General features: G+C 40.3%; 1 protein-coding gene and 1 long non-coding RNA gene across 2 annotated transcripts; one reads left to right on the top strand and one right to left on the bottom strand.

Moving 5' to 3' along the window:
• Nucleotides 1-17: 17 nt before the first annotated feature.
• Nucleotides 18-27,987, top strand: FK (Ergosterol biosynthesis ERG4/ERG24 family). Its single transcript, XM_086575116.1, has 13 exons — nt 18-162; nt 232-349; nt 430-500; nt 563-619; nt 18,575-18,666; nt 19,710-19,757; nt 20,090-20,210; nt 20,302-20,348; nt 23,168-23,249; nt 24,933-25,009; nt 25,094-25,213; nt 26,373-26,447; nt 27,523-27,987. The coding sequence occupies exons 1-13, from the start codon at nt 115-117 to the stop codon at nt 27,674-27,676; spliced, it is 1,110 nt and encodes a 369-aa protein (XP_086431242.1). The 5' UTR covers nt 18-114; the 3' UTR covers nt 27,677-27,987.
• On the bottom strand, nt 1,426-3,068 carry LOC147486958 (uncharacterized). The gene is made up of 2 exons (XR_015203230.1): nt 1,915-3,068; nt 1,426-1,515 (listed from the first exon to the last, which is right to left on the bottom strand). It is a non-coding gene; the product is annotated as an uncharacterized LOC147486958 (long non-coding RNA).

Here is a 27,987-nt window from a genome sequence, read left to right as displayed (position 1 = left end):
AATGACACTGACTGACTTGACTTGACCTGACAATAAATAAGTGACACATTGACTGACTTGACTTGACCTGACAATAAATAAGTGACACTGACTGACTCGCGTCTTCAAAAAAAAATGGACATCGATTATTTTCTCCATGCTCTGATCCCTTCCTCAAACTCAGTAAGTTTTATAATAGTATTATTATATTACAAATTCGTGAATCTAATGACTTGTTATTTGTCTGTTTAGGTAATTATACTATTGTCATTCTTCACTTACTTAGCAATATCTGGATCTATTCTACCTGGCAAAGTTATTCCCGGTGCTATATTACCTGATGGAACTCGTCTTTATTACCGTTGCAACGGTTTGTTTTTTTTTCATTGAGTTTCACATTGTTTGTTGTTTCAAGTTGTTATATTAACACGTGGATTGTTTTTTTACTAGGTTTGTTAGCACTTGTTCTTTTGATTGCTATTTTAGGAATTGGTGTTGCGGCAAAGTTTATATCCCCAACGGTATGATTTTTTTATTATTATTTGTATTATGAATAGAGATTATTATTATTATTTTTCTGCAGGTTGTTGCAGATAGAGGACTTGAGTTGTTATCTGCTACTTTTGGATTCAGTCTTCTTGTAAGTTTCATTTCATTTTCGTTGTATTTGAATAATATGTTAGTCTTTAGTTGTGAATAATATGGTTTTTAATTACTAGCAAAAATTGTGAAAATGTACTTAGCTGATAGGGATATTTCTAGGTGTTGTTAGTTGTTTCTACCTACAAATTCCCTTACAAAAAGATACAAATACAGGAAAAGTGTTTATTTCTTTCCGGTTACTTTTTAGTGGTACAATTGTAGGAATATCTACAAGCAACACATTCTGTTTTAGTTCAACATCGCTATATTCTAGCTAAAGTTTCCGTTGAAAAACTTTACAAGCAAACATGCACAGCTGTATTAGGAAAACAAATCTGTAGCAATAATTTCAGAAGGAATGTTGTGATTGATTGGGAAAATATTATCTCAAGAGGCATTGCTGCTTCAAAATTTCATTTTCTGGAAAACTGTCGTGTTAGTTGTTTGACACAGTCAGTAGATGAAATTGCGATTTTATCCTTTCTCTTGTTATGGGTATTTTTTCAACTGAAACTAGTCTATGGTCCAACTATAGCTTTCTGAAGGTAACATTCTAATTAATGTTTAAGAGATAGTTATATCATTCCTGGTTACAGCAGCGCTCCTGGCGCGAGACTCTTTCGCATAGAATGAATTCGGTAAGGAAGGGTAGAGCCCCATGGTTAATTGAATAACACTTCCCTCAGAAGGAATATTTAGCTCCAAAGGTAGTCTTCCTTAGGCGAGCTATCTATACCCAATAAGGATCAGCGGAGAGTCTATCCTTTCTTACGATCCTATCTCAACTTACCCTCCCACCTTCCCTTTTTCGCTTCGTATACTCCACTCGTTCCCTTTCTTTCAAAGGAATATTCCTTTTTCGGCGGATTCTCCTTTGGTATTTGCTGCTTCAGACTAGGAAACACGGATACGGATATGCGACACGCATACGACATGACACGGATACGCGGACACGGCATTTTTCAAAAATATAGGACACGGATACGTCATGGATACGTTTGAATAATATATATATAAATATTATATAATTGAGCATTTTTCACCAAATCACTTCATCTTTCTTCTCTTGCATCTCTTCTTATCTTGGATTTTATTTCACTTGTTTTTTTTTTGTTGAAGTTCCAAATTTTTTTTGTGAGATTACTATTCCCGCGTATCCCCCGCGTATCGGAAATTAAAAAATTAATTATAAAATTGGATACTCCAAATCGCGTATCCGACACATATCGGACGCGTATCGGGGCGTATCCATGTCGGATACGTATCGGACACGGATACTTCACCCTACCAGACGTATCCGTGTCGAATTCCCTCCCCGAACCAACCACCTTTGGAAAAAAGATCTCAGTTTGCATAAGGAACCTATTTCTATTTAGAAAAACGGTTGTTTCCAGGTCGAGTGATCCTAGACAGACCCAGCCCTTCTTTGGAGGAAAAGAATTGAAACCTAGAAGAATTAGTCTGGGCTGAAAGCCCTTCCCACCTCCTTGGAATAGGCTGTTATTTCCTCTGTTGTTGAATCGGTTCGTGCCACCCTTCCCCGTGGCATTGGCTTTGATTGCCCCTACTCTTCTCTTGTCCTCAACCCTTGAAAGAAGAGATGAAACTCGTCGAATCGAGGATCGGAATCGTACCTTCGGACAATCTCCGCACTAGATGGGGAATGAATTCCAGAGACAAAGGTCTCCTTTTTTTATTAAGCGGAATATTCAGCTGCTGCAGTGGCATGTTCTTTAAAAAAGCACCTTCACGTCCGAGGTTTCTTGACAAATGAATGGTGATTGAAACTGTCTGCCCGTTCAACTTCCGTGACCTTGGAAATTGGACTGTTGAACAAGGAGCACTCTGGGCTCTTGTCGAGCTATCCCTCACCCATAGCCCTTCCTTTTAAGAAAATAATGGGATTCCTCAGCCTGAAAGGATTGTTGTTATTCTTACGTACCGACCTTGGCTATATTTGAGGAAGCTTGCCTAGCGTTGGTTCAGAGCACTATACTTTATTGCATTTGGTTGGTCTCGCCATTTGTTTTGCTTACTTTTCCTATGTCCTTTGCCTTCGACCTCTTCTTTGCTTACGTTGAATTTCAAGCTTTCAGTCATCAAGTTTACCTACCCTAGCCGAGCTTAAGTGGCGTGTCAAACCACCGAGAGCAGACGGTTATTACAGTCCCTAGCGCGTGCAGCAAGGAGCATAGTGAAGCGCTGCGCAAAGGAAACTAGCCTTTCGTTCTGTTGATTGTTGTAGAAAGAAATATGGAATGATTGAGGTTGGGAAAACCCTGCCGAGAATCGAGAGGCGGGACGGCACCGAAGCTACCACCAGACTAGCGAAAGGTTTCCTGACGAGGAGAAGGATGAGCGAATAACATCATGTATGAAATTACCAACCCCCTTAACTAATAGACTTCAAGCCTTTGCTTTTGCCCTGACTTTGACAGAAGCTACACACAGAGTTTGACTCAATAACTGCTTGAAGTAGACAAGAACACCCTTTCTTCTCACTCCCAAGTGCACCGTCCTCCAGAAGTGGAATGAGTTACCAACCTTTCTCAAGTCATAAACGAAACTACAGATTAGAAAAGAATTCTCCAAAGCGAGGCTCCTATTTACTCCTTGAGGCTTAGCGCAGGCGAGTCCCGAGCAAGTACTATATAGAGGGAAAGGGGGATATTTAATTAGAGGAAAGGAATAGCAGACTGTGGAAAGCGACTCTCCTAAACCAAGGGCTTACCTTATAAGCTCTTTTTAAGTTTCCTTTTCACTAAAAAGAAAAGGCCTTCTAGCGATAGAGACTAACAAGAGAACTTACCAATGCTAAAGGCGGATTGATCAGGCTGAAGTTATTGTAGCATCTCAAGCTTATCTTTCTTTTGCACCCACCTACCCTGTACTGCCGAACGTTTGCTACAGTTATAATCCTCTATAATAACTAATAAACCGATTCAAGTGATTGAAACACAGGACCCTTTTCCACAGTTACAGGACCGTTGCGACAGTTGTTGATATCTATACAGTTTCCCTCAGACATCTCGACCGGGAAGACCTCTTACGAGAGTTGCTTGCCTTCTACCGATTGACTGCTTCTATTCCCGTTATGCCCCTATTTCACTGCTTTCCCTATTTGCTTACGGATTTGCTTAACGAATACTTCCCTCAGGCTGGTTATTCCTTGCTTGACAAAAGAGAAGAAAAAGGAAAGTACTTTCAGAGAAGAGTTTACTAGAAAGCACTGGAAGGGAGGGGCATACAGATGCAAAAGTTGGTGTCACACGTACTCATTGATCGGTCTGTCCGCTGAAAGCGAGGAATGGGAGTGGCTCAACCGACGGGGAAACTAGGAGTGGCTCTACTGTTAAGGAGATAAACAGAATTAGGGTTACCGCTTTCATTTGAATGTGGGGCGAGACTAGTCCAGTCAACAGATACTAACTGATACCTCATTATTCAGTACTCTAAGTACTCCCAGACCGGGCTAGTAACTTTGGATCCCCATAAGTACGACAATCTCTCCTTCACTTTCGGCAGGGCACGGGCATCAGCCTTACTTAATAAAGTACGTTTCCGTTTTCACGAGCAGAAATACGATTGATTGAAGCAGGCAACGAAGGGGACGAAGTAGCAACAGCTTTATACAATATTGGGCAGATTGCCAAGACCCCTTTTATAACGTAGTTGGGGATTCGGCCTGGTTCCATAGAGGGAAGAATGGCAGGGGCCCTGTCGTACGAAGGGGACTGAGAGTGCACTTTGTGAAGCTTCTTTTAGAGAAAAAAGAAGCGGGATTGTGGAGCTGTGAAGCGGCAAAGCTGACTATAGATACACCCCACTTGCCTTTTAGTTAGGACTTGTCATATTTGGTTTGGTAAAGGGTCAACCGGCCCAGGAGACACAAGTGGAAGCTGGCTTGCTGCCCTATTCGGTTAAAGGTTTCATACTATCAAATGTATCCGACTTTCTATCAAACAGCGTTTTGCTCTATCTTTCTAAATACTGAGAATGCCCTTCTTTCTTGTCAAAATTTCATGTTAGTATTCCGCGTGTTCATGGTTGCTCTATGTGTTTCTAACTGCTGTGTAGTAGGGACCTGAATCCGCGACCTCATGGAGGTGCTTTTCCTAATAAGCTAAACGTGCCCTGCTATACCTCTGAAGTGCAATTATAAAGTAAATAGCCAGAGAGAAAATATTCATGAGAGTTCTTCGATAGAGATTTACCTTGTTCTTCTTGATTCTGCTCTTCCTTCTCACTCCCCAGAGCCTGAGGTGTCGATACTGGCAGAGACTTCAATTGAGTGGCATCTTCTTTGTTCGCTTGAAGGGAGATAGGTACCCCACTTATACCTTAGCATATATGCACCGCTGCTGATCCTTTGTTGATATGTCAGATTCGCCAACCGTTCTCGATGCTCCTAATGTGAGTAATCCGAGGTCAGACTCGGTTACTGGGAATGAGACTTTTTTGAATTGTCCCGCCTCGTCTCGAGTGACTAGTATCCTCCTCAATGACCGAAACTTCTCATCTTGGTCTTGTTCTATCCGACTGTTCTTAGGAGCCAGAGGTCAAATTGATTGGCTTCTCTCTGGCAAAGTACCTAGTCCGTCTACAACCGATGCTACTTATAACAAATGGTTTATGGATAATTGTACCATTTTGGGTTGGATTTTCAACTCTATGGAACCTGAGATCTTTGAGTTATTCACTTTTCATGAGACTGTTGAAGGTTTGTGGGCGGCTTTGTCAGAGATGTATGCTACCTCTCATAATGCTGTCTGAGTCAATGAGTTATACAGGGAATTAGGTCATGCTTCTCAGGGATTCTTGTCTGTTACTGCTTATTATGGGTACTTGAAGAAGAGATGGGAAGAGCTCTCTATCTATACCTCTCTGGCAGACATTCCAGGGATGACTTCTGATATTGCTTCTGCTATTCAGAAGAGGGAAGGAGAGCAGAAAGTTCATCTGTTTCTTATTGGCCTACAATCTGAGTATGAGGCAATTCGTACTCAGATTCTTAACACTTCACCTCTTCCGACTATTGGTGAAACTTATGCACTGATTGAAAAGCATGAGCGTCGTATGAAATTGCCCTCCAATGTCACAAAGGGTTCTGATTTACCACAGTCGGCTGATCATATGGCATTTATTGCCAAATCCCGTCCTCAAGCTCAGTCCAGAGGCACTCGTTCTACTGCTCCATCTGGCAGCAAACAGGGAAGTAAACGACCATATTGTGATTATATAGAGGATGAAGGTCACTTCCGTTCTACATGCTTTAAGCTCCATCCAGAGCTAAGGCCAAAGAATGGACGTGGCAAACCTCGTATTGCAGCTATTTCTGAGGTTCCTTCTAGTTTTGGTGAAGGGGGAGCACAGGATGATCTCACTAGGGCATTTAATTCACGGATGATTGAATAAACCAAGATTTTACCATGACTGCAATATTAGAGAGACGCGAAAGCCAAAGCCTATAGGGTCGCTTCTGTAACTGGGTAACCAGCACTGAAAACCGTCTTTACATTGGTTCGGTGTTTTGATGATCCCTACTTTATTGACTGCAACTTCTGTATTTATTATTGCCTTCATTGCTGCTCCTCCAGTAGATATTGATGGTATTCGTGAACCCGTTTCTGGGTCTCTACTTTATGGAAACAATATCATTTCCGGTGCTATTATTCCTACTTCTGCAGCTATAGGGTTGAACTTTTACCCAATATGGGAGGCAGTGTCCGTTGATGAATGGTTATACAATGGCGGTCCTTATGAACTAATTGTTCTACACTTCTTACTTGGTGTAGCTTGTTACATGGGTCGTGAGTGGGAACTTAGTTTCCGTTTAGGTATGCGCCCTTGGATTGCTGTTGCATATTCAGTTCCTGTGGCAGCTGCTACCGCTGTTTTCTTGATCTACCCAATTGGTCAAGGAAGCTTCTCTGATGGAATGCCTCTAGGAATCTCTGGTACTTTCAATTTCATGATTGTATTCCAGGCTGAGCACAACATCCTTATGCACCCATTTCACATGTTAGGCATAGCTGGTGTATTCGGCGGCTCCGTATTCAGTGCTATGCATGGTTCCTTGGTAACCTCTAGTTTGATCAGGGAAATCACAGAAAATGAATCTGCTAATGAAGGTTACAGATTCGGTCAAGAGGAATAAACTTTTAATATCGTAGCTGCTCATGGTTATTTTGGCCGATTTATCTTCCAATATGCTAGTTTCATCAATTCTCGTTCTTTACACTTCTTCTTAGCTGCTTGGCCTGTAGTAGGTATTTGGTTTACTGCTTTAGGTATCAGCACCATGACTTTCAACCTAAATGGTTTTAATTTCAACCAATCTGTAGGTGATAGTCAAGGTCATGTAATTAACACTTGGGCAGATATCATCAACCGCACTAACCTTGGTATGAAAGTTATGCATGAACGTAATGCTCACAACTTCCCTCTAGACCTAGCTGCTGTTGAAGTTCCATCCACAAATGGCTAAGACTTAGGTCTTAGTGTACGCCAGTTTTAGTGTATATGAGTTGTTCAAGTTGCAGGACTAATACCAAAATTCTTATTTTGTCAAGAAGGCGGGTATTAGTCCTGCATTTTTGTTTTAAAAGTGTTTTATCCTCTATCGATAGATAGACTGAAATCTGAAATAAGAAATAGAAAAATGAAGGAATTATTATCGCTTAGCGTTTGTGCTAAGGAAAAAAGATTCCTCTACAGGCGAATTCCCTCTTATCCGGTTAGGGCTTCTTCCCAAGAAATGAATAAGCTGCCGCCTTCTGGAGAGTGGTTTCAGCTCTCCCTCTAAATCATGTCGAGTGCCACGCAGGTTTCAACTAAGCGGGTGCGTGCCTAGATGAAATCCAGCTATAGTTGAGTGAGACGCTACTGCTTTTCTTCTATGCTTGACTTGCTTGAAGAACGGAGCGAGCGAGCCTATTTTCTTGTTCACTGCTACTGGCCTTTCCGTGGTGTAGTCTTTCGCATATGAATTCACTAACCTTTTGAACAAAGTCAGTGTAGTCCCTATTGATCTCCACTTTCTGGACCCCCTCCTCTCTTGCAAAAAAGTCTCTCCCTCTGGTCCCCCCTAGAAGTTGACTTGTTGACGAAGCGGGTGCGTCTTGCTTTCTTCCCAAGCCAGGAAGGGTTCCTGAAGAAGCCAGCTAACAAAGCGGCTGGATTTGATAAGTAGGGGAGTAAGCCCTTACCCGTTGCAACCAAGCCTTTCTAATCTAATGAATAAAGGCGCATTGAAGCTCTCATTCTTGGTCGATATTCTTCGATCCTATTGGTGAAACGAAACAGAAGAGCTGCAAGAAGCCGTAGCCCCTGTTTATCAAGCCTTAGTCAAAGAGTGAGTGCCCGGCGTGTGGTAAAGGGGAAGGGGCCTAGAAGTGCCTACTACTAGACTACTCTACGACTTGCAGGCAGCTATGAATGAGATTAGATCTCTTGAACTGTTACCACATTGGGAACATCCTAGTTACTACTTGAAGTAACTGTTTGAACTGTCCTATTTGAGACGGGGCCTTAGCTTGGCTCCATTCAATCCGGTCTGGTATTTCGTTCGGTAAGGGGCGAGCTAGAGCTCAAAGTGCCTCACTCACTAATATCATATCTTCTGCTCTGCTTCCCCACTAATTGACTTCGCAGGTGCTGCTTTGCTGCCTGAATTCCCGGATAGCTGAGCTGGTGAAGTAGTCTTCAACATCGTTTGCAAGATCGTCTGCTGCTCTTTCTGTTGAGTCAAATGCCCTAGTAACAATGCTGAATTAAGATTTCTCACCTACAAATGAGTCTCCCATACTTCTTTCTTTCCCCAAAAGGGTTACACTTTAAGGTGCGGTGCTGCTTTCCCATCCCCTGCAAAGAGAAAACCTCCCCCACTTTAGCATTCCCTCCTAAAGGTTTTTTCCCGTACAGGTTCTTTCACTGTCCCTCCCTGTATCCCCCGGGGGTGCTTCCATAATTCCAGAGTGAGTGGCGGTAAGTTCAATCAAGTGATATTTGAGACAGAAGCAAGCTATTGGTCCAACCAGTCCTAGCTGACCTTCAAAGAGGCTTCGGCGCAACCTTCTTACTGACAGAAGGAAGGGGGGGGGGAGAGAAGACTACCAAATAGCCAACCCCACTACAATCCGAGAGGCAGACTTCCACTGCAGAAACTTACTTTACGAAGCGGTCGTTCAAAGCAAGCATTTCCTTCTCCCTCAACATGAATTTGAGGCATAGAGATGGAATGGAGTCTGGGTCAGCCAACAACTCCGGCCCAGAAGTACGCTTGTCTTAAGTTGCATCCTTAGGCACGTTCTACCTCTGCCTATTGGTCGGTAGAGCCAACTTCCGGCCTTGAACCCGCCTTTCGGAACTACATTCAGCAAGCATAGGATTCAGGATTGGACAAGAGCACCCGCTAAGACAGAGTTCACCGCTCCACATGAAAGACCGAATTGAGCAGCCAACCAACCACTTGAGTGACCCGCTAAGGTAGTTACCCTCCCGGTATTCCCTCTCTGATCTTATAAACAGAAATGCCCCAGAAAGAAAGCCAACAGATGAGCGAGCCTGCTTTTTCTATTGGATGGAAAGATACATTGCCCGGAATGCCCGCATTCCACCAACCAGTTTGATACTTTGACTCTCGGAGGGGTGATCTACGCCCTTGAGGTGAACAATAAAGGCAATCTGGTTGTACCACGTGCAGAAGTAGCAAGAAATTAGCACCTCTCTTCCGGCATACCATAGCCTAATAGGAAGGCAGCATAGGCAGGAAGAGGCCTCGTTGCGAACCTGAAGACTCTTTCTTCTTTTACGGGTCGATCTGATTCCAAGATATGGGGGGTTAGGGTTGCTCACCTATCAATGCAATTCCTCCTATGTCTCAAAACATCCCCCGCCAAAAGTGCTCCCCACTTGTTGACGAAGCGGGGGAGGGCTGCTTTTATTTTACACCTTCTCTAGAGTTTGAGGAAAAGACGCATTCCCCACTCTAGCAGGAACCCGGTAGCACCTACTTACAAATTGAAATAATTGGTCTATTGCTTAAAGTATGAATATAAGCAAGCTTTCTTATTCTAAAAAGACAGATAGAAATATTCAACAACAGTTCGGAAGGCAAGAGCAATCACCACGTTCAGCCACTCACTCTGGAATTATGGCAGCACCCGGCTCTTCTCTCCATATATACCCTGAACTTCGATGAGCAGGCAGCAGGCATAGTGCATGGGGCCAACCACTCAGTCAAGCAAGAGCAGGCAGACTACTTTATTCATCTTAAACAAGAGATCAAACGCAGGAACAAGCCGCTTACTTTCCCAACTACTAATATTCTTCCCCGGCTTAACCTACTCATTTAGGGTTTGGACTGCTGCGGCTGCTACTTGAGAGAGGGTAAAGTCTTCATCAAAGAGACCGATTCGCATCAACCTGACTCGCTATCAGTAAGGTCAGTTGGTTGAGCAGCGGGAGGAGAATCCACAAGACAAGTAAGGGTATGAAGAAAGAAGCAAGGGATGAGCGCCCAACGCGCGAAAGCTAACGCACAGCCGTTTTCTTCCTTCTTCGGCCCCCGGGTATGCTTTTTTTAATTCCGTTCCGGCTGCTCACTACACTACACCTAAAAGAAGCTTGTTCTTTGAGCCGTATCTTGCTGCCTTGGAACTTGATTCACATAAGTGGAAGGAAGAATGCATGAACCACAGCAGAGGAGAAAGGACTGATCACCTGCCGATCTTTTATCCAACAAAACTATACCAGAAGAATGGGATACAGATTGACCGGCACAAAACCATCTCTATCAATCTACGCTCATTGATGAGACGGCGACATAGAGAAGAAAGTATACCGACCGAAGATAGATACGGTAGGTGGGATCGAGGATGGAATTGAATAGCGAATGCACTTGCGGTTAAGACAGGTCCTGCATCTCCTACCTAATGCAATTGACCGACCCGGCATCTCTTTCGTCAGAGCTGATACACTATTGAAAAAAACACTACATTGAAGGAGCGCTGCGGTAACGAGCCTTAAGAAAGAAGGGCATTCCTTCCGCCGTCGAGATAGATAGACGTCCGATCCTGCAGTAGCTAGTTGCTCGGTCTGTCTGATCTCACACTTCAATCAACCCCTTCCTTCGTACTTTGATCCAATCAATCGATCGATCGATCAGGAGGCTAATCTCTTTTGTTTGGGCCGGTAGCTAAAAGAAAGTCCCCGCTTTCTTTGGAACAAGGGAAGGGCGGCATAGCATTAGCTTCAATTGAACAAGCTCCACCTTGAAAAAGAAAAGTGGTAGGCCGAAGAACCGTTGAACGCTTCAACTTGGCCACTGAAGAAGCCTAAGGCTGGGCGAGAGACTGGGCCAACTTACTGCTTACTGACATGGTTTAAGCTTTAGGCTCCATAGACGGAACTATGTATTAGGTATTAGGGAGGGGAGGACACCACTCAGCACCTAAGGTGGGGTTCAATGCCTAACAAAAACGGCAAAAAGCTAAAAAGGTGGGGGTGCACGAAAGAGATGTGTGGCTGAGGGGAGGAGAGAAAGAACACATGTATGGAGATTCTATTCTTTCTGTCGGAAGTTCGAGAATCTATGAAAGGACATCTAAGGCTAAGGAAGAATTTAAGGAAGTCCATTACTGAGAGAAGTGGTGATCTCGTCTTGCTTGCTAGGAGAGAGGAAGCTTCCAGACCACCTTTTCCAGCTAGATAGTGAGCGATCACTCAGCAATGATACCGCCGGCCGGGAATGAGTACCTATCCCTTACAGGAATCGAACCTGTGTCTTTGACATGAAAAGACGATGTCCTAACCATTGGACGAAAGGGACCAAAAAGCCATTCTTCATATACCTCAGCTCCGAAAATAGAAGTGGTTCGTTTTGTTTCTATACGCAATTCCAGATTTCATTTGTGTTCATGTTGGCGATTTCTGATGTGAATTCGGCGGGTCTTCCCCCCTTCCTACGGGTCTGCCCCCTTACTCCATAGGGCCCAGTGACATACCAACCACGCCCCTTCCCTTTCTCCGATCATAAAGCCCCCTGATCCCTTTGTTTGTCTTTCCATCCCTCCGTCCCGTTTTTTCTAATTCAACAAACAAACAAAATAGGGGTAGGGGTGAAGCGCCCGTTTGAAGTGGCGAAGGTTAGACCTGAGAAAGTACGAAAATAAGTACGTTAAGGTTACAAAGTCACTTAGCCGTCTACAAAGGGAAAGGCTAAGGTACGGAGTCACGTTAGCTGTGGGTGGATATAGACTAGGCTAAGAAACAGAGTCTTAAACTATGGACCGAGACTACACTAAGGCACAAGGAAGCGAAAGCTAATGAGCAAGGAACGAAGCTGCTTCTCTAATAGCCCCGTTGAATAGGAGGGCGAATGCTGACTCGCTGTCTAGCTCACAGAGAGGGCTTTCTTTAAACGAGGGGAAGGCTTTATAGGGAGGGTGGTTTCCGAGCGAGAGCCTTTAGCTTTTCGGGGGTGGGGTCCTGGTCATCGCTGCCCCCTGATGCCAATAGCTGTCTCGGGGAGTTGAGTTGGGGGCTTTCTCTTCTGGTTGCTTCTGGGTCTGGTCTAAGGTTGGTTCTAAGGCTGGTTTGGAACCCTTCCCTTGAACAGGAGCTTCAGCTTAAGTAGCCGCTGGTGTCGAAGCTGAAACTGCAGGATCTGTTGTAGACGCAGGAGCTTGTCTCGTCTGCTACTATCCCTCTGATGATCGATGTTGGGTATTTTACAATTTTATTACATTCTATTATATAGGCTCGCTCCAGTTCGCTATTCTTGTGATTCCGAATGCTAGCTAGTGGGCTTTCAAAGTTATGGGACGATCAGGATGGCTTGGTCCAGCTCCCTTTAATCTTTAGATCAATCATATGCCCTCCCCAACCTTTTCTATCTAGTAGGGCGATGTCTGACCTGGTCCTGTTTGTGTTAGAGTGCTTTTATCCTATCAAGCTTGGTTTCAATGGCTTCCGTGGATCGATCTTTCTATTGTTATCAATGGAATGCCCCTATTAGTAAAGCTTATGGGTTGCTATTGCGCTTCCCGTTCCCTTGTGTCATGATGGTTTACGGGTGAGTGACTCTTCCTTCACGAGCTCTGACACCAAACATTCAATTCAATAAAGAAGTTAATAGAATGAAGGGGATTCTTTATCTTGTTTTACTTGTTTTTATGTTGTGTTGACTTTCGAAGGGAAGTTGGAGACAGAGATGGAGATGACAGAGTCGAATGTGAGGCCTAGACCATAAGCTAAGGCCCATCGATCTAAGCTACAAAATCTGGGTGCCATCATTAGTTAGCTCGCGAATCCCTGATTTGTTTGTACCGCCCTTCAGGGCACGAAAGAAAAATATAAAAAAGATGCACCCGACTGCTACTAAGAACCTAACAGAACAATTTTAAAAAATGGGCTCAGACGTTGATACGCGTGCCTACTTCACCGCAGCTACCATGATCAAAGTTGCTGGATTGGTTCGAATCCAATTTCGTGGGATTTCATGGAACAAAAATAGATTTTATTATACGATATTTCTGTTCCATCAGTGGATCCTGTCATGGCAGTGCGAGAGAGGAGAGCTAGCGTGTACTTTCGTTTGCGTCAGAGTCAAAGTACTTTCGATTCGAGCTATAGTAAAGAGATTTCGTTGATGATGAGAGAAATTTCATAGAATAGGATCTCTCATTGACATAGATAGAAAAATTGATCTTGAGGAAAGAGTCCTTCATTCATGCCTTTCCTTTGCCACAAAATTATAAGGAAGACTTTGGTGATGCGGTAGCGGGACAAAGATAATCTTCTTGATCGTTTTCTTTTTCTCGTCGATCCTGATAGGTTTTTGTGCCACCTTCGAGAACAGTCCCAGCTAGCTAAAGAGGAACTTCTAGTAACTACTGAATCCGAGGTCTACTCCACAACAGCGATAGCCTGCCGGTTTTCTTTGCTTTGAGGCCGATTTAAAGCACTCGTCCTTTACTAGTAGGGCTTTCCAGTAGAGACAATCCTTGCTCAGAAGCTGTTTTAGCGTGTTTAAAGGCCGGGTCCACCCTGATGTGAGACACTAGAAAAGGACTTCACCAGCCTTTGTGATATATATGTTGTTAGGCAAATTGAACCGTTTGGGTGCATTAAACTATCGAAAAGGAAGAGGAAGACCAGCCCCATTTAGTAGGGACCCTTCCTTTCAGATGTGTGGTTTCAGCATACCGATAGAAAGAGCAATGAATGGTAGCTGACCCCTTCCCTCGACAAGTTCAATTGTCTGGTTGGACTACTCTACCTACACGGGAATAGAGGACTCGGTCATATAGGACTCTACCTACACAGGAACAAGTTCCATACAGGGTAGGGTTTCAGCCATAACTGGCTTTACTAAATGTATTCGATCCCACCTCCCTTACTAATAGGGCCCTCAGCTCTTCCTCGTTACAAAGACTCCCCGCTGTCTTGTTGTTCCTCGTACACGTATCAAACAGGGGGGACATTGGAACGCTGGCAAAGATGCCTTAAATCAAACATCTGGAAATGGTAATACAAAGATCCACCTAGGGGCCTTTCTCATTCAGTGGTAAACCTTACCAAGACTAGTTGCCTCAATGATATGCTTTTGCTTTTTGTGACACCGGCGAATACAGAGGAAGACGAAATTAGAACAAAGCAGGTAGACCGAGAAAGCTTACAGAGCTCGGGGAATTCAAACTCAGAATAAGCTCTTTTGACCAATTAGCACGTTTGGTAGCCAGAAAAAGGATATCATAGAAAGCATTCACTGCAAGTAGCTTCCAAGCTTTCCTAAAGTTCTAGTAGATAAGGAATTATTATCGCTTAGCGCTTGTTCTAAGGAAAGTCTTAGTATATTCTTTTTAGGCAAGACCCGCGCCTTGCAAGACCAACATCTCTCTCGTTCTCCTGATCCGTCTGAATTAGTGTCACACTGAGCAGCCAAGACCAGGAACGGAATCTTCTTTCTGTTCGGTACCCATATTCAATTGTTCTAAATCAGTTGTCAATTGAGCTTGTTGCTCGTCTTAAACGACTATCCTTTCCTCTTTTTTCTGCACCAGGATGATAAACTACATATTTTCGGCAAGATGACCTGCATGATGCTTTCAGGCAGTCCTGGCTTCATGATCTCTCTCTAGTTTAGAACCAACCATTTCCCTTCGTCCTGAACCAAGAACAGATTGTTTTCAAACCAGGTTTAGAATCCTTCCTTCTATGCCTAATGTACTGAAGTCCAAGTGTTGATGTTAGAAAGATTATTCTTCTCCGAGATCAAGAGATTCATCTGTCTTCTTCTTCTTCTTCCTATTTTTATTAGAATAATAAAGAACATATCGAGCTAACTAAGTAAACAAGCTAAACCTCTCCTCTATACGCCGTATATCAATGAGCGAGGGCACTAAACGAGCGATTCAAGCCAGATATCCATGAGAGTGAAAGCATGGACGAAAGCGAGACTCAAGATTGATGCCTCTGCCCACCTCCTGATGAGACCTCCTGACGGGATACTTTACTTTTCGAACTATGATGCTTCGAGACCAGACTCAACCAGGTCACCTGATCGAGATGAGTCAGTCGATACAGTAGGGTTCACAGTTCAAACAAAGGATTCACAAAGGGGCTCCAGGGGCTTTTAAGCTGGGAAGTACTGACGTGGGTTCCAAGGTCTGCTTCTGAACCAATACCAGCCTCGCTTTCTAAGCTGGGATCTGCTTCTCGGCTTGCCTTATTATTAGAGAAAGGGGCAGGGGCTGGCGTTGTTCTCTAATCTTGATAATTGAGTGAAGAAGTTCCGGTAAGAGCCATCCTACACTATGAAGCCATGCTGCATCGGTGTTTTCAGGGCCTTCCAGGCCTATTAGATTAGGCCAGGTTCGTAGACTGGTGGGTACATAGAAAGGGGGGAAGGGACGCTAACAAGTACTAAAAAAATACTTTCCACAAGGTATTATTATCGCTTAGCGCTTGTGCTAAGGAATGGTTTGATCTTCTTATTCAAGGATTCTTCTGCCTCACAAGTGCCGGGCGATCCCGACCGCACTGATGCGGCTTAACCATCATTTATCCACAGATGCTACTTTGAAACAACTTGGAGGGGAACGCATCCCTTAGAAGCTGCATGAGCACTTTAACCAAAGAATGTAGGTCATAGCTAAATAAAAGCAGCATTACTTCGAACCAACAAGAAAGAAATCCAATTTGGAGTACTAACCAAAGGAGTGGCACTTGAAACGTAGAAAGACCAAAAACCCAGCCTCTTGCTGAATGAGATTCTCATTCTCTTTTCCAAGCCCGGTTATTGAACTTATGCTCTACTCAATCCCAAGTACCCATATACGCTACCTTGATCAACTCAGAATGTATTATCTCTAGCCGTGAATTCACTACACGAACATTTCACATATGAAAGATAAGCGAGATCCATTGCACAGGTATGCTATTTAAATCATCCATGCTATCGGCTACACAGGCATCTTCTACCCACTACACAGGGTTATTCAATTCCGTTTGATTCAAGACAAGAAAGGGCAGGAACGCTTCAAATAGACTACGGTGGACATATTATTCAGAGAGCCGCATAGACCCTCGATTTAGTTTAGAAACAAGAAGATTACAGCCTAGTAGTTGGTGGAGGCACTAAGTACCCTTTGGGTATGACGAAAGGCTACAGATATGCATAGGAAGTCTCAGTTAATGGGATGCCGGGTTCCCTTTGAGTGTAGAAAAGCTGCTGCTCGACTTGAATTGAGGTTGTGCCTCTTCCAATCGCCACAGTGAAACTTCAGATTAGCCCTACTCTACTAGATTAGCCATAGCTAATTCAATAAAGGAGGGGTGAAAGACTCAAATTTCGATATATGTAGAAAGGAGTGAAACAGCTTGACCATAAGGGAAAGGACACAACCTTTTTAGAAACAAAAACTACGAGACTTTAGATTATCCATCCACTGTTACAAGAATGGTATATGCCTCCATTAGGAAGAGAGGGAGAATGTAACTCAGTTTCGGTTGAAGTTGGCTTGCTGGATCTTGGAGTTGAACGTGAATAATTGTGAGAAATTACCCCCTTGTGTATCCTTCTGTTCCTAAGGGGAAGGGGCTTACTCATATAAAATATATAAAATAAAGTTTGCACTTAATCTATTAAGGTATTTCATTCCAATCTTCTGATCTGAAACTATTCTCACCCCTCGGAGTCTAAAAAGACGTGTATCTTGCTATAGGAGCTAAAAAGGTTTTATTCCCTTAAGCAGCCCCTACTCCCAACAAGAGGCGCTAGGTACTGTCTTCAAGTGCCTCTTACAACCCGGACGCTTCTCCTAGTGATGTTAATATCATTCAATCGTCCTGTAGTTCTTATTTGACTCCAAGATCTCAATGCAATTTGAGGCTCGAGAGACCTGTAGTAGGTTTATATCCCTCTAGAATGCCTTATAAGCCCTTCTATCTATCCCTCTCTTGCTAGTTGCTCTCTTCTTTCCTAGTAGCTAGCTGGTTTGGGAAGCTAGTAAAGAATAGAATAGATTAGATTGGATCTTTCTTCTTTCCTTTGGGAGTAATATGTAGCTAAAGCGTCCTTCCTGTACTTGGAGAAGGACTCACCTCTTCTTGTTTGCATCAACTCGAAAAGGCTAGCTCCAGTAGCAGAACTAAGTTTAAGGTTATAACACAATTTGGTAATATCCAAAAGATCAACCCAATTGTGTTGATTGGCTGCAATCAAATGTCTCAAATATTCTTCTAAGAGACCATTCACACGTTCTGTCTGCCCATCGATTTGAGGATGGTTAGTCGTAGAGAAGTTGAGTTTAGTTCCTATTAACTCAAACAAAAACGTCCGAAAACGTCCTGTGAACCGAGCATCCCGATCACTCACCACAGCAGCCGGTATTCCCCAGTACTTTTCAACATTCTTGAAGAATAGATCTGCGGCCACCTCGGCAGTACATGCATGTGGGGCGAGGGAAAAAGAAGCATATTTGGAAAAACGGTTGACCACCACCATAGTCGTCCACAAATCCTTCACCTTTGGTAATCCAGTGATGAAGTCCATAGATAAACTGACCCATGAATTCTCTGGAATAGGTAACAGTTTCAACAAGCCGCTCAACTTTGTCCTGCTGACAAAGAAGACAGGTTTTTACAAACTGTTCAAAATCATCCTCCATGTTAGGCCAATAAAAACTTCAGGAAAGGAGAGCCAGGGTTTGTTGCTGACCCAGATGACCCGCCCATGGATACTCGATTTGGAGTGTCGGATTTATTAATTAATTTATAGAATTTCCGACACTCCATAGACACGCTAGGGACACACGGGGGACACTTCTGCAGTTTACTCAAAGTTTTAAAAAACTGATTAAAATACTTAAAAGAAGAAATGACTTGGTAGGGGTTTTATTTCACTCTTGAAATAAGGAGGCACAATGCACAACTGCACACTTTTGATGATTGCCAAGTCCTTTTTAAGTTTTTATATATATTTGTTATGAATCTTCTGTAATTGTTATTTCTTTCGTTGGCATTAGCTTGCATTTTTGGACGTGTATGTTGTTGTTTAATCTTTTAGAGTTAGACATGTTCAAAACTAGTTTTCATATTTTGATTTAAACTTAGTGGAGAGGGTTAAATTTCATGACGTATCCATATATATATAATTTTTCCTTAACGTGTCCATGACGTATCCGTGTCCTACTTTTTTGAATGATGTCGTGTCCGCGTATCCGTGTTGTGTGTTGGTGTCGGTGCTTCATAGAATAATATGCTTTACCCCAAAATATTTGGTCTTTTAAGAAGGCATTTGCATAGGCCGTAGTGTGTCGTTGAATTTTTAGCTTAATCGAGTAATCAACTTTGATGATTAATTTGCAAATGAATATAGCCATTGCACTCGTGACATTTGTGTATAAATTGTTATGATCTAATATTTCTTTCTCTCTCTTTTCTTCAGGTTACATTAGCACTTTATGTTACTGGTCGCCAGTCTCGTGCTCAGGGTTCCTCACTCATACCATACGTCACCGGCAGCTTAATTCATGATTGGTACTTTATATAAGTACATCCTGACTTGTGGAGAATATTTCATATTGGTTTACTCTTCAATTTTATCATAAAGGATGGGGTATACTCGAATATATCCTTTAATTTAAACTAGGTTTTAAAAAAATCACATTAAGCTTCTTAGATCAGGTCATCGTCTAACTTTTATCATATATCCTCACCATTTTGGCTTAACTGAAAATAGGTAACTAAAGGGGGTAAAGTGTTGAAAAAGAAAGAACATCTGTTTGTCATTCTAGTGTTCATTCATCAAAAAGAGTTGTCAAATTTCTTCAAGAACATCGCTGTTTTTTAAAAGTCATGGATAAAGCGGTTTTCTTCAATCATCGAATTCCAATCAGATTTTTTATTGTCCCTGGGTTGTGTTACATGGATACACCATATTTTAAAAATAATGTGTTGGATCCGTGTCGGACATGACACACACAAATTCTATGTGATGTACCTCAGTTTTTGGTATTTCGTTGTGTCTGACACTTTGGAATCATGTCGGGTGCGGATACATGTACCCGTGTCAATGTAACTCCCTCAGTCATGACATTGTTAAAGCTTAACCTTAACACCACTGTGCAATATCTTTCGATGCTTTTGGTCTGTGCAAAAGTAGGGATAATGGTTAACATTCTTGAAATTTGCAATATTAAATACACCGACATTCTTTGAAACAAAGAGAAATATCCAATGTATGCTAAGTTGTTAAGCAGACATAATGTAGCCTTTACTATCATTGAGTTATTTGGATTTTGGATATTCCTACCATGGTTGAAGGAATGGCCATGCAAGCGTTATTGTTGGCAGGAAGTAGACAACTCATTATATAGTGGAATAGAAAACAAATTATAACATAAGTGTGGTAAGCTTGCAATAGCTCAAGATGAAGTACGTCAATTGATATCTTAGTAGATCAGTAATTGTGCATTTCCTGAGTGTCTCGTGGAATGAAAAAAGTATTATTATTGTCTGCTCCTTTACTCAATAGAATGAATAACGAGCCTATACTAACTTTGTGTCTATTATCTCTATAGGTGGTTCGGGATACAGCTCAATCCCCATTTTATAGGAATTGACCTAAAGTATGTTTTTTATTTTTATTTATTTTTATCTTTTTATTTGTACCCATTTATTTATTTATTTCATTTCCCATTTTTCCTCAATTTATTGAAGTTTCTAACTATACATGAATACTAGTTTCCTATTCATACACCAAAGAAAGACATAAAAATATCTGGTATACACTTAAAAATACGACTTTCTACTTTCAAAAACATAAAACTCAAATATGAGACTTCCGTCGTTAAAAGTATCAATCTAATATGAAATGTCTTATTAGATTTGCTGCTGCATAGAAATGTCTTATTATGATTATGATCATTTTTGTATTTGATTTGCTGTTTTCCTTCTGTAGATTTATCTTTGTTAGAGCTGGAATGATGGGATGGCTATTTATCAATTTATCCGTTTTGGCAAAAAGCATCCAAGATGGAAGCATAGGCCTCTCGATGATCCTTTACCAAATTTTTTGTGTGGTAATTCAATATTATAACACAATATACTTGACTTTGTGATACGTATGAACTGGATGTCTTGAAGTTAATTTATCATCTTCTCTGGTTTCAGCTGTACATTCTGGACTACTTTTTTTACGAGGAATACATGACCTCCACGTAAGTCCTATATAAATTTCTTTAGAGCGACATGATTAGAGTTTTCTAATGAATTTCTAAGCCTTTTAAGTTTTTAAATAACTAGGTTTTATTTAAATCTTTACCACAATGCAGTTCACATAATATCTAGGGTTATAAGAACTTGCTTACACAGTTAATGTCTAAAGGTTATAGACTCAGAGCTGGCCCCTGCTGCAAAGTAATATATTGTATCTGACTATCTGGGGTCTCACTAAGTACTTCTTGTGCTGACTAATTGTTTCCGTTAGGGATTGCAAGTTGTTATCTGTGCTAACATGTTCTAGCGATGTTAGTATGTAAACTTAAAAGTTCTCTCTATTTCGACCTAGTTAGCTCCATATGTCTCTGTGAGACTTACTGCCTATAAATGTCATGATAAAATTTCGTCATCTTTGTTTTTGTGAAACTCAGCATTGCGATAACCATGGGCAAAATACTGCATTTCACCTTAAAAGTATGGCACACAGAGTAAGGGGCTCATCATGTTGCGCCATACTTATCGTCATGGAACATACCTGTTTGTGTATTTTTTGTGTTAAATAGTTTGTGAGGGTTTGATTGATGTAAAAAAGTCGTGGGTTTCCTTCAGGATGGTGATGATTATAGTGTCGGTAGGAGAAGGGGAAAGGGGATTATATTCTGTGTCTCTTTTCTCTTTCTTTTATTATTAATTTTTAATAGCCTTTTTGAGAATTGTTGAAGACATTGTTAACTTATCATGGCAGTTTTCTATGACTTCATTAGTTATGAGTATAATATGACTTTATGATGTTGCCTATGCATGACTGTTCATTAAAGTATCAAGACTAATAACTCGTGTGGATTTCATTGCTGCTCTGTGATGATCCTTGGTTTAATTTTAGTGGTAAAGTTTGTTATTGATGAGTTAAAACTTTGTAACGGTCATATTCATTTTTGTTTTTGTGATATTAAATTTTGTTCTTCAGAATTATTATACTCTCTCTCTCTCTCTCTCTCCACACAAGTTAAGGCACACTCTTTGTTGCCCCATTCAAATAGCAGCGTTTGCACCGTAAGCACAGCATTTCATGTGACAACACTTGTGATACTTATATGTTGCTTGCTAGTTCTCTTATAGGATTCACCATATTTGTTGATCCCATTGTTTTCTTGGAACTCTGTACTATAAAGCCTTTTAATTGGTCTTGATTGTTTGTCACTATATTGTTTCTCCCATAAATTTTTTTGTGCAGTATAATGGTTTGATCTCATAATAGTTTGTGCAGTTTTCTAAGTAGGTCTACTGATAGTCTGCTTCTACCTTTATGACCTTCTCTTAGATATAAGTTCTCCCCCTCCCCCTCTAAGGTTGATGTTTATCGTATAAGATTCTGTCTTGAATTTAACTTGAATATCAAGTTTAGTCATTAAAGCTCTACACTCTGTGGAGTCCTTGAGAGTATCAATCTTGATGCTCAGATAAACTTTCATGTCTCTGAGTATGGTCCTCGCAGGTATGTTGCCAATTGCTTGAACTATTCTGGAACTTTCTTTGATTTCTTTCCTTCCATATGTATCCTACTGTGGCACAGATAAACCTTGTAAACCTCTGCTGTGATGAGTTTCTTTCTGCACAGGTTAATTAAGTTGCACCATTCACTGTTAGAGCTTTTCACTACATTACCCAATCCTATCTCTTGCTTCACTGCAGCCCACACATTCTTGGTAAAATGAGAATAAAAAAAAAACATATGCTTTGAGTTTTCCTTATCAGAGTTACAGAGGTAGCATGACGATTGAGATGATTACATTTACTGATTTACATGTCTGATGCTTGCCCAATCCCAGTCATATCATGTTTTTATCTGTTTCTCTCACTTTATATCTTACAAACGTCTCACATGTTTCTTGTCATTCATTTTACTTTTCCGAGTATGTCGATTCGTATATCCATATGCCCTAAAAAATATTTTTGTGATATTATTATTATTATTATCATAGTTATCAATATCGTACGATACACAATACGATAAGTACGATACGTATCGTATCAAAAGTAAATTGATACGTATCACACTAGTGTATCGAAAGTTTTATGTATCGCACGATACAGGGAGCGTATCGTGCAATATGATATGATACATGATACATTCCGTATCGAGCAATACGCTTCAAACACATGAAATATTAAAAAAAATTATCCGAAAACGAGTTTTTAAGATTTATTTAGTTTTTTCTTCTCCTTTCTAAGCCTTAGAAAGCCATCTAAGGTTTTAGGATATGATAAAGCAACAACTAGCTTACTCATCTAACAGCTAGCCTATCCCTTTATGTCTAATACTAATTTGGGCCTAGTGGTTGAAAATAACGACATTTTGTACCATACACTAGTAGTATTGTGTGTGATAAGACTATTTTTGTACAAAACTTACATACACATGCACAAACACATATAAAACTATAACCATGAGTCTTCACTCTTCACTCTTCAATCCTTAATACCCTTTCCTGCAAAGTATGAAATTATTGCACATATATATTCAAATAACTCATATATACATATTTTTTAGAATTAATTGAAAAAAAAACCATATCTTACGATACACGATACGATACGCGATATGATATTATGATATGCAAAAATTGGAAAACGATATATGATACGATATACGATTTGACAACTATGATTATTATTATTATTATATATTATTATTACCAGAACCCCATTGATTGGTTGGTAGTGCGGTTGACTATTTAGCTAGTTTGGTCATGGGATCAAATTGTGGTAAAGCACCAAAAAAAAAATTATATATTATTATTATTATTATTTTTTGTAGATGGGACATTATTGCTGAGAGGTTGGGCTTCATGTTGGTATTTGGGGACTTAGTGTGGATTCCATTTACTTTTAGTATCCAGGCAAGTATATCCAACTCTGAATCTAATGGCTCTGTTATTTTGTGTTCTTTGCTGGTTCTTTGTCTCTAATGTTATGCTCAGAAAGTCGGAAGACACTTTCTTATGCTTTGCAATATTGTTTTTGGTAATTGTAAAGAATATAGACAGATTTATGTATTGGGGCCAATTATAATAATATAGGGCCCATGGGTAGGATAAGAATTATACCTTTAGGGTCTTTGGGTCTTTGGTATTGTAGCCTATACAAAAGGCATGACAGAGTTGGTATTTTGAAATAATAAATTTAGATTCTCCTTTTGTCGTTATCTACTAGTCTTTCACAATGTAATCTCTAGGATTTCACCCCATTAATGTAAGTATTTAGTCTTTTCCCTTTAATTCTATATGTTCATCAAGTGTTTACCACTTCCATAAAATTCTGCTGTAATATAACCAACTGTTCATCCAGCTGCTACTTTAGTACTTTACCATGGCGCTTTCAGTTGCCTTTACAAATTCCTTTACTTCTTTGATTTGAGGGACTCCAAAATAGCAGAAGCCCTGCTATACTTTGAGTACTATAGGAATGAAGATCCAACTGAACAATTGTTGTCAAGTTCTTGGCTCTTCATATCTCCGCTTGCATATGAAAAATGACTGAGTCCATTGACCTTTTGAAGTGATGCCTATGGAGCAAACACTCATCTGAATCTGAATTTAACTAAGCAAATTTTGATGCTGTACTAGAATTCCCAGTAGATTGAATATAGTGAACACTTTTTATTTCTTTATATTTTGGTTAAGGAACTTGGATTTTCAGCTTGAGGTGTTACTGTTTTATTCAGATGGAGTGGTTAGGATTGATGAACTGTCATTTATCCAAAGATTGGAAATGCCTAGTCCTTGCAAGGTAGAACTCTAGGTAAGGGTGGAATTCGAGCTAAACAAGCCGAGCTTTACCATGCTCAAGCTTGGCTCGCTAATTACACGAGCTTTAAATTGAGCTCGAGCTCGGCTCATATATTTAAACGAGCGAGCTCGAGCTGATCTTAAACGAGCCAAGCCCAAGCTGAGCCCGAGCCGCTCGGTTATTTTACACTATAAATATGCTATTTGAGCTAAACGAGCCGAGCTTCTTCAAGCTCATTTGTTACATAAGCTTTAATTTGAGCTCGAGCTCGGCTCATATAGTTAAACGAGCCGAGCTCCGAGCCCTCGGCTCAAATTCCACCCTTAACTGTAGGAGGTGCTGCAGTTTACCACAAATACATGAATTCCCAACACTTTTTTTTTTAATAAAATAAAGATCACCACGACATCTTACCTTTTAAGGCTTTATAATATCATAGACACAGCCCTGCATTCTTGTTGCGTACGACTATGTACTCGCAATTGCATGGTATCCTTAACTTATGAAGTTACTCATAAAAGGAAACCATTGATCACAATTTGAACAGCCCTTGGCTTGCACACCTGTCGACTTATGATTCTAGTTGTGCCAGAGTTCACCTACACTGAACGGTGTTTCTCATCACTCCATATACCAGGTATCTGCATGCGCAGTTCCTGGGCGCCGTGGAAATAATTTGTTCTTATGGGGTGTCTCCTTGTGCAGTTTTCAAATGTTCTAACATTTTGTTCAATATCTTTTGTTATTTCAGTCAAATCTTTCAGGTTGTTAATGACAATGTATGTATTTTGTAGGGTTGGTGGCTATTGAGTAACAAAGTGGAGCTTACAAAAGCTGCTGCTATTGCAAATTGCTTAGTGTTTCTGATTGGGTAAGGTTATAATCAGTAGTTTATGATCTCAGTACTTTCATTAAGATTACCCACCTGAAACAGCACTAACCATGTATCAGCCAGGTATCGAGTCTTTAGAGGAGCTAACAAGCAAAAGCATATATTTAAAAAGAACCCTAAAGCACCTATTTGGGGTACGCCGCCAAGAGTTATTGGGGGAAAATTGCTTGCTTCCGGTTATTGGTAATTTCTTTGTGACTACGCTATTTTCCAGAAATAAGTTACTTGAGACTTCCAGTGTGCCTGGCTGCCTGCTTCTTAAACTACATTTTAATGAGTATATATTTTAAGAAGTGTGAAATATGTGAAGGTTAAAATGTTTAATTCATTTATATAGAACATCACACAAATATTAGTATATGAATGTTACTATTTTCAGAGTAGGTTTTACTATTTCTACTGCACCTAATACTTGAATGTTTATATAAAGAATTCAGAAGGAATATAAAGATTACAACTATTGAGTTAAAATATACAGAACATTAGTATATGTGTTGTTAACTTGTTATGTTCCAAAATGTTTCAGAAATATAACAGAAGCTTTAGTAAAATAATAAAGTAATTAATTGAATGTCATTAGTACAAAATGTTAAGTACAATAATAGCTATTTAGAAGACATTGAATGTCATTGATGATGATGTGGAATATATAAAATAATTAGTTTTCGGGAAAAAGGAAAGGAAAGGCTCAGAACAACAACTCACGCCACACAGAATTGTTTATCCAATCAAATAATTTTATATCATTTATTTTATTTTATTTTGTTCTTCAATTATTTTGTTAAGCACTTGTAAAAGTAAATAGCTAAACTGTTACTTGGAATGATTTGTTGTTCGAGTATATAGATAATAGATATGACATGACCTTGGAGCAGAATGTCAGTGTATACATAAATACTTGTGGTCAGAGACCACCATCTGATCCTCCTTACTAAGAAACTCCCCACGTCATTTGTCTCTTCTTGCTAGGAGTTCTTACATCAGTTATCAAAATAGTTGGTTAAAGACAACCATCAGTTCTCTAGACAATCTGCTCAGCCTGGTGACAGATCACTGAGTTAATTGGATACAATGGTGCATCTTTAACTCCTATAGTCTATGTTAAGGAGGGTAGGGAGCCTGCACCAAATTTGAATTTTAACTTGGGATCGTGGATCTTTGAGAGTAAATCCAAATAAATCACACATCATGTTCTCCTGTGTGTGTTTGTTTGTCATATATTGCACTTTATAAATTATAACATTCTGTTGATTTGCCAATGTGCTTTCTGAGTAGTTATGTTTTGCACTGTCACATCTTTAGTATGTTACACAGCGCTTTTGAAATCATTATTTTGTCACAGGGGAGTAGCAAAACACTGCAATTACCTTGGGGACTTGCTGGTTGCACTGTCCTTTAGTTTACCATGCGGGGCCAGGTACTTCTTTCTGTTTAAACCCTTGCTAAGTAGTCACTCAACAATCTGGATCACCAATGTAGTCTTCCTTTGTATTTATTTGAAGAAAATTTTAGTTGCGCCTCTAGAAACAACCTAGATTTCTTTAACTTTTCTATTCATCTTTAGATATTCTTCAAGATTTTGTCAAAGTTTACTCCATATTCTTGCTCCCTTTTCTGGGACCCATATAAAATACACCCTGGACAATAAGCTCCCCATGTGATGAAGAAAATAATCTAAAAAAACAATTAAAAAAAGTAGTCTAATCGGAAGCTCCTGAGCTATTGGAAATTTCACGGATTTTTACTGTTACTTTGGCTCGATTTTTCCTAGGGTAACAAGTTTCTGATCAATATAGTCTTTTGTGAGGGTGATCTTACGGACATGGAGAACTTAATCTACGGTTGGAATAATTAATATGATTTGTATAGGATTCCAACCAGTGAGAGTATGTGTAGAGTGATTCTTCTTTCAAGAAAGCAAATTCTAAAGATCCCCGTGTATTTCGATCCACACTGGCATGGGGTAGTAACTTGGAGCTAAATGGATGGGAATTGCAAAAGGCTCAAATTTATTAGCCAGTGTGAAAGTGTTGACAGAACAAATAAAATGCCAATTGGAAGTTCTCTTAGTTACCTTCTCGGAAAACCATAAGAGTTGCTGATTGGCTGTTTTCCCTGGTAGCAACTTGTCTCACAGACCACAGTACAGATAAGATCCTGAAATACAATAGTTGATTCCCATCAACATTATTTTATTAGATAAATCAAATAGTATTACTGCTATACATCATCAATTCATCATCATCATTTTAAGTTGCTGAAACCATTAAATTGCTTAAATTAATAGACTAGAATTAAATTGTTTTGTATTGTTATTGAGCCTAAACTTGCCATAAAGTTATCTTTTTTCCCTTCTTTCCTGACTAAATCATATTAGCAAGATTTTTTCCTGCTTGAATTCTATTTGTGTTCTTGTAGTACTTCACGTTATTAGTTCATATATAGCATCGCAGTAACATGCTTAATGTTAAATATATCAAACCATTTTGCAGTTCTCCGGTTCCTTACTTCTATCCACTGTATCTTTTCATTCTTCTGATATGGAGGGAGAGAAGGGATGAAGCTCGATGTGCGGAGAAGTACAAAGAAATCTGGGCGGAATACTGCAAGATAGTCCCCTGGAGAATTTTACCTTATGTTTACTAGATATACCCGAGAAGAGGCTTCATCAAATGACCGATGTCTGTCATCCTCTAAGTAGAATTAGAGTTTAGGAAGAAACCCATGATTCAATGAGATAATTGTAATTGTACAATAAGATTTTTGGTCACACTGTTCTACATTACATGTATTAGTTTGCTGTTGTTGTAGGTTGTTATTATTTTGGGTTTGTGCTGAAAGCCATGAATTATGATGATTAGTCCTTCATTCCTTTAAATTCATGATAGGACTGTAATTTAAAGGAAAGGGATGCGATCCACCAAGTTCAAACATTTCTTTTTAGTTGTGTTTCCGAA

This window comes from Coptis chinensis, chromosome 7, assembly GCF_015680905.1.
Source record: "Coptis chinensis isolate HL-2020 chromosome 7, ASM1568090v1, whole genome shotgun sequence".
In the NCBI taxonomy this organism is placed as follows: domain Eukaryota; kingdom Viridiplantae; phylum Streptophyta; class Magnoliopsida; order Ranunculales; family Ranunculaceae; genus Coptis; species Coptis chinensis.
This window is presented reverse-complemented; position numbering and strand designations above follow the sequence as displayed.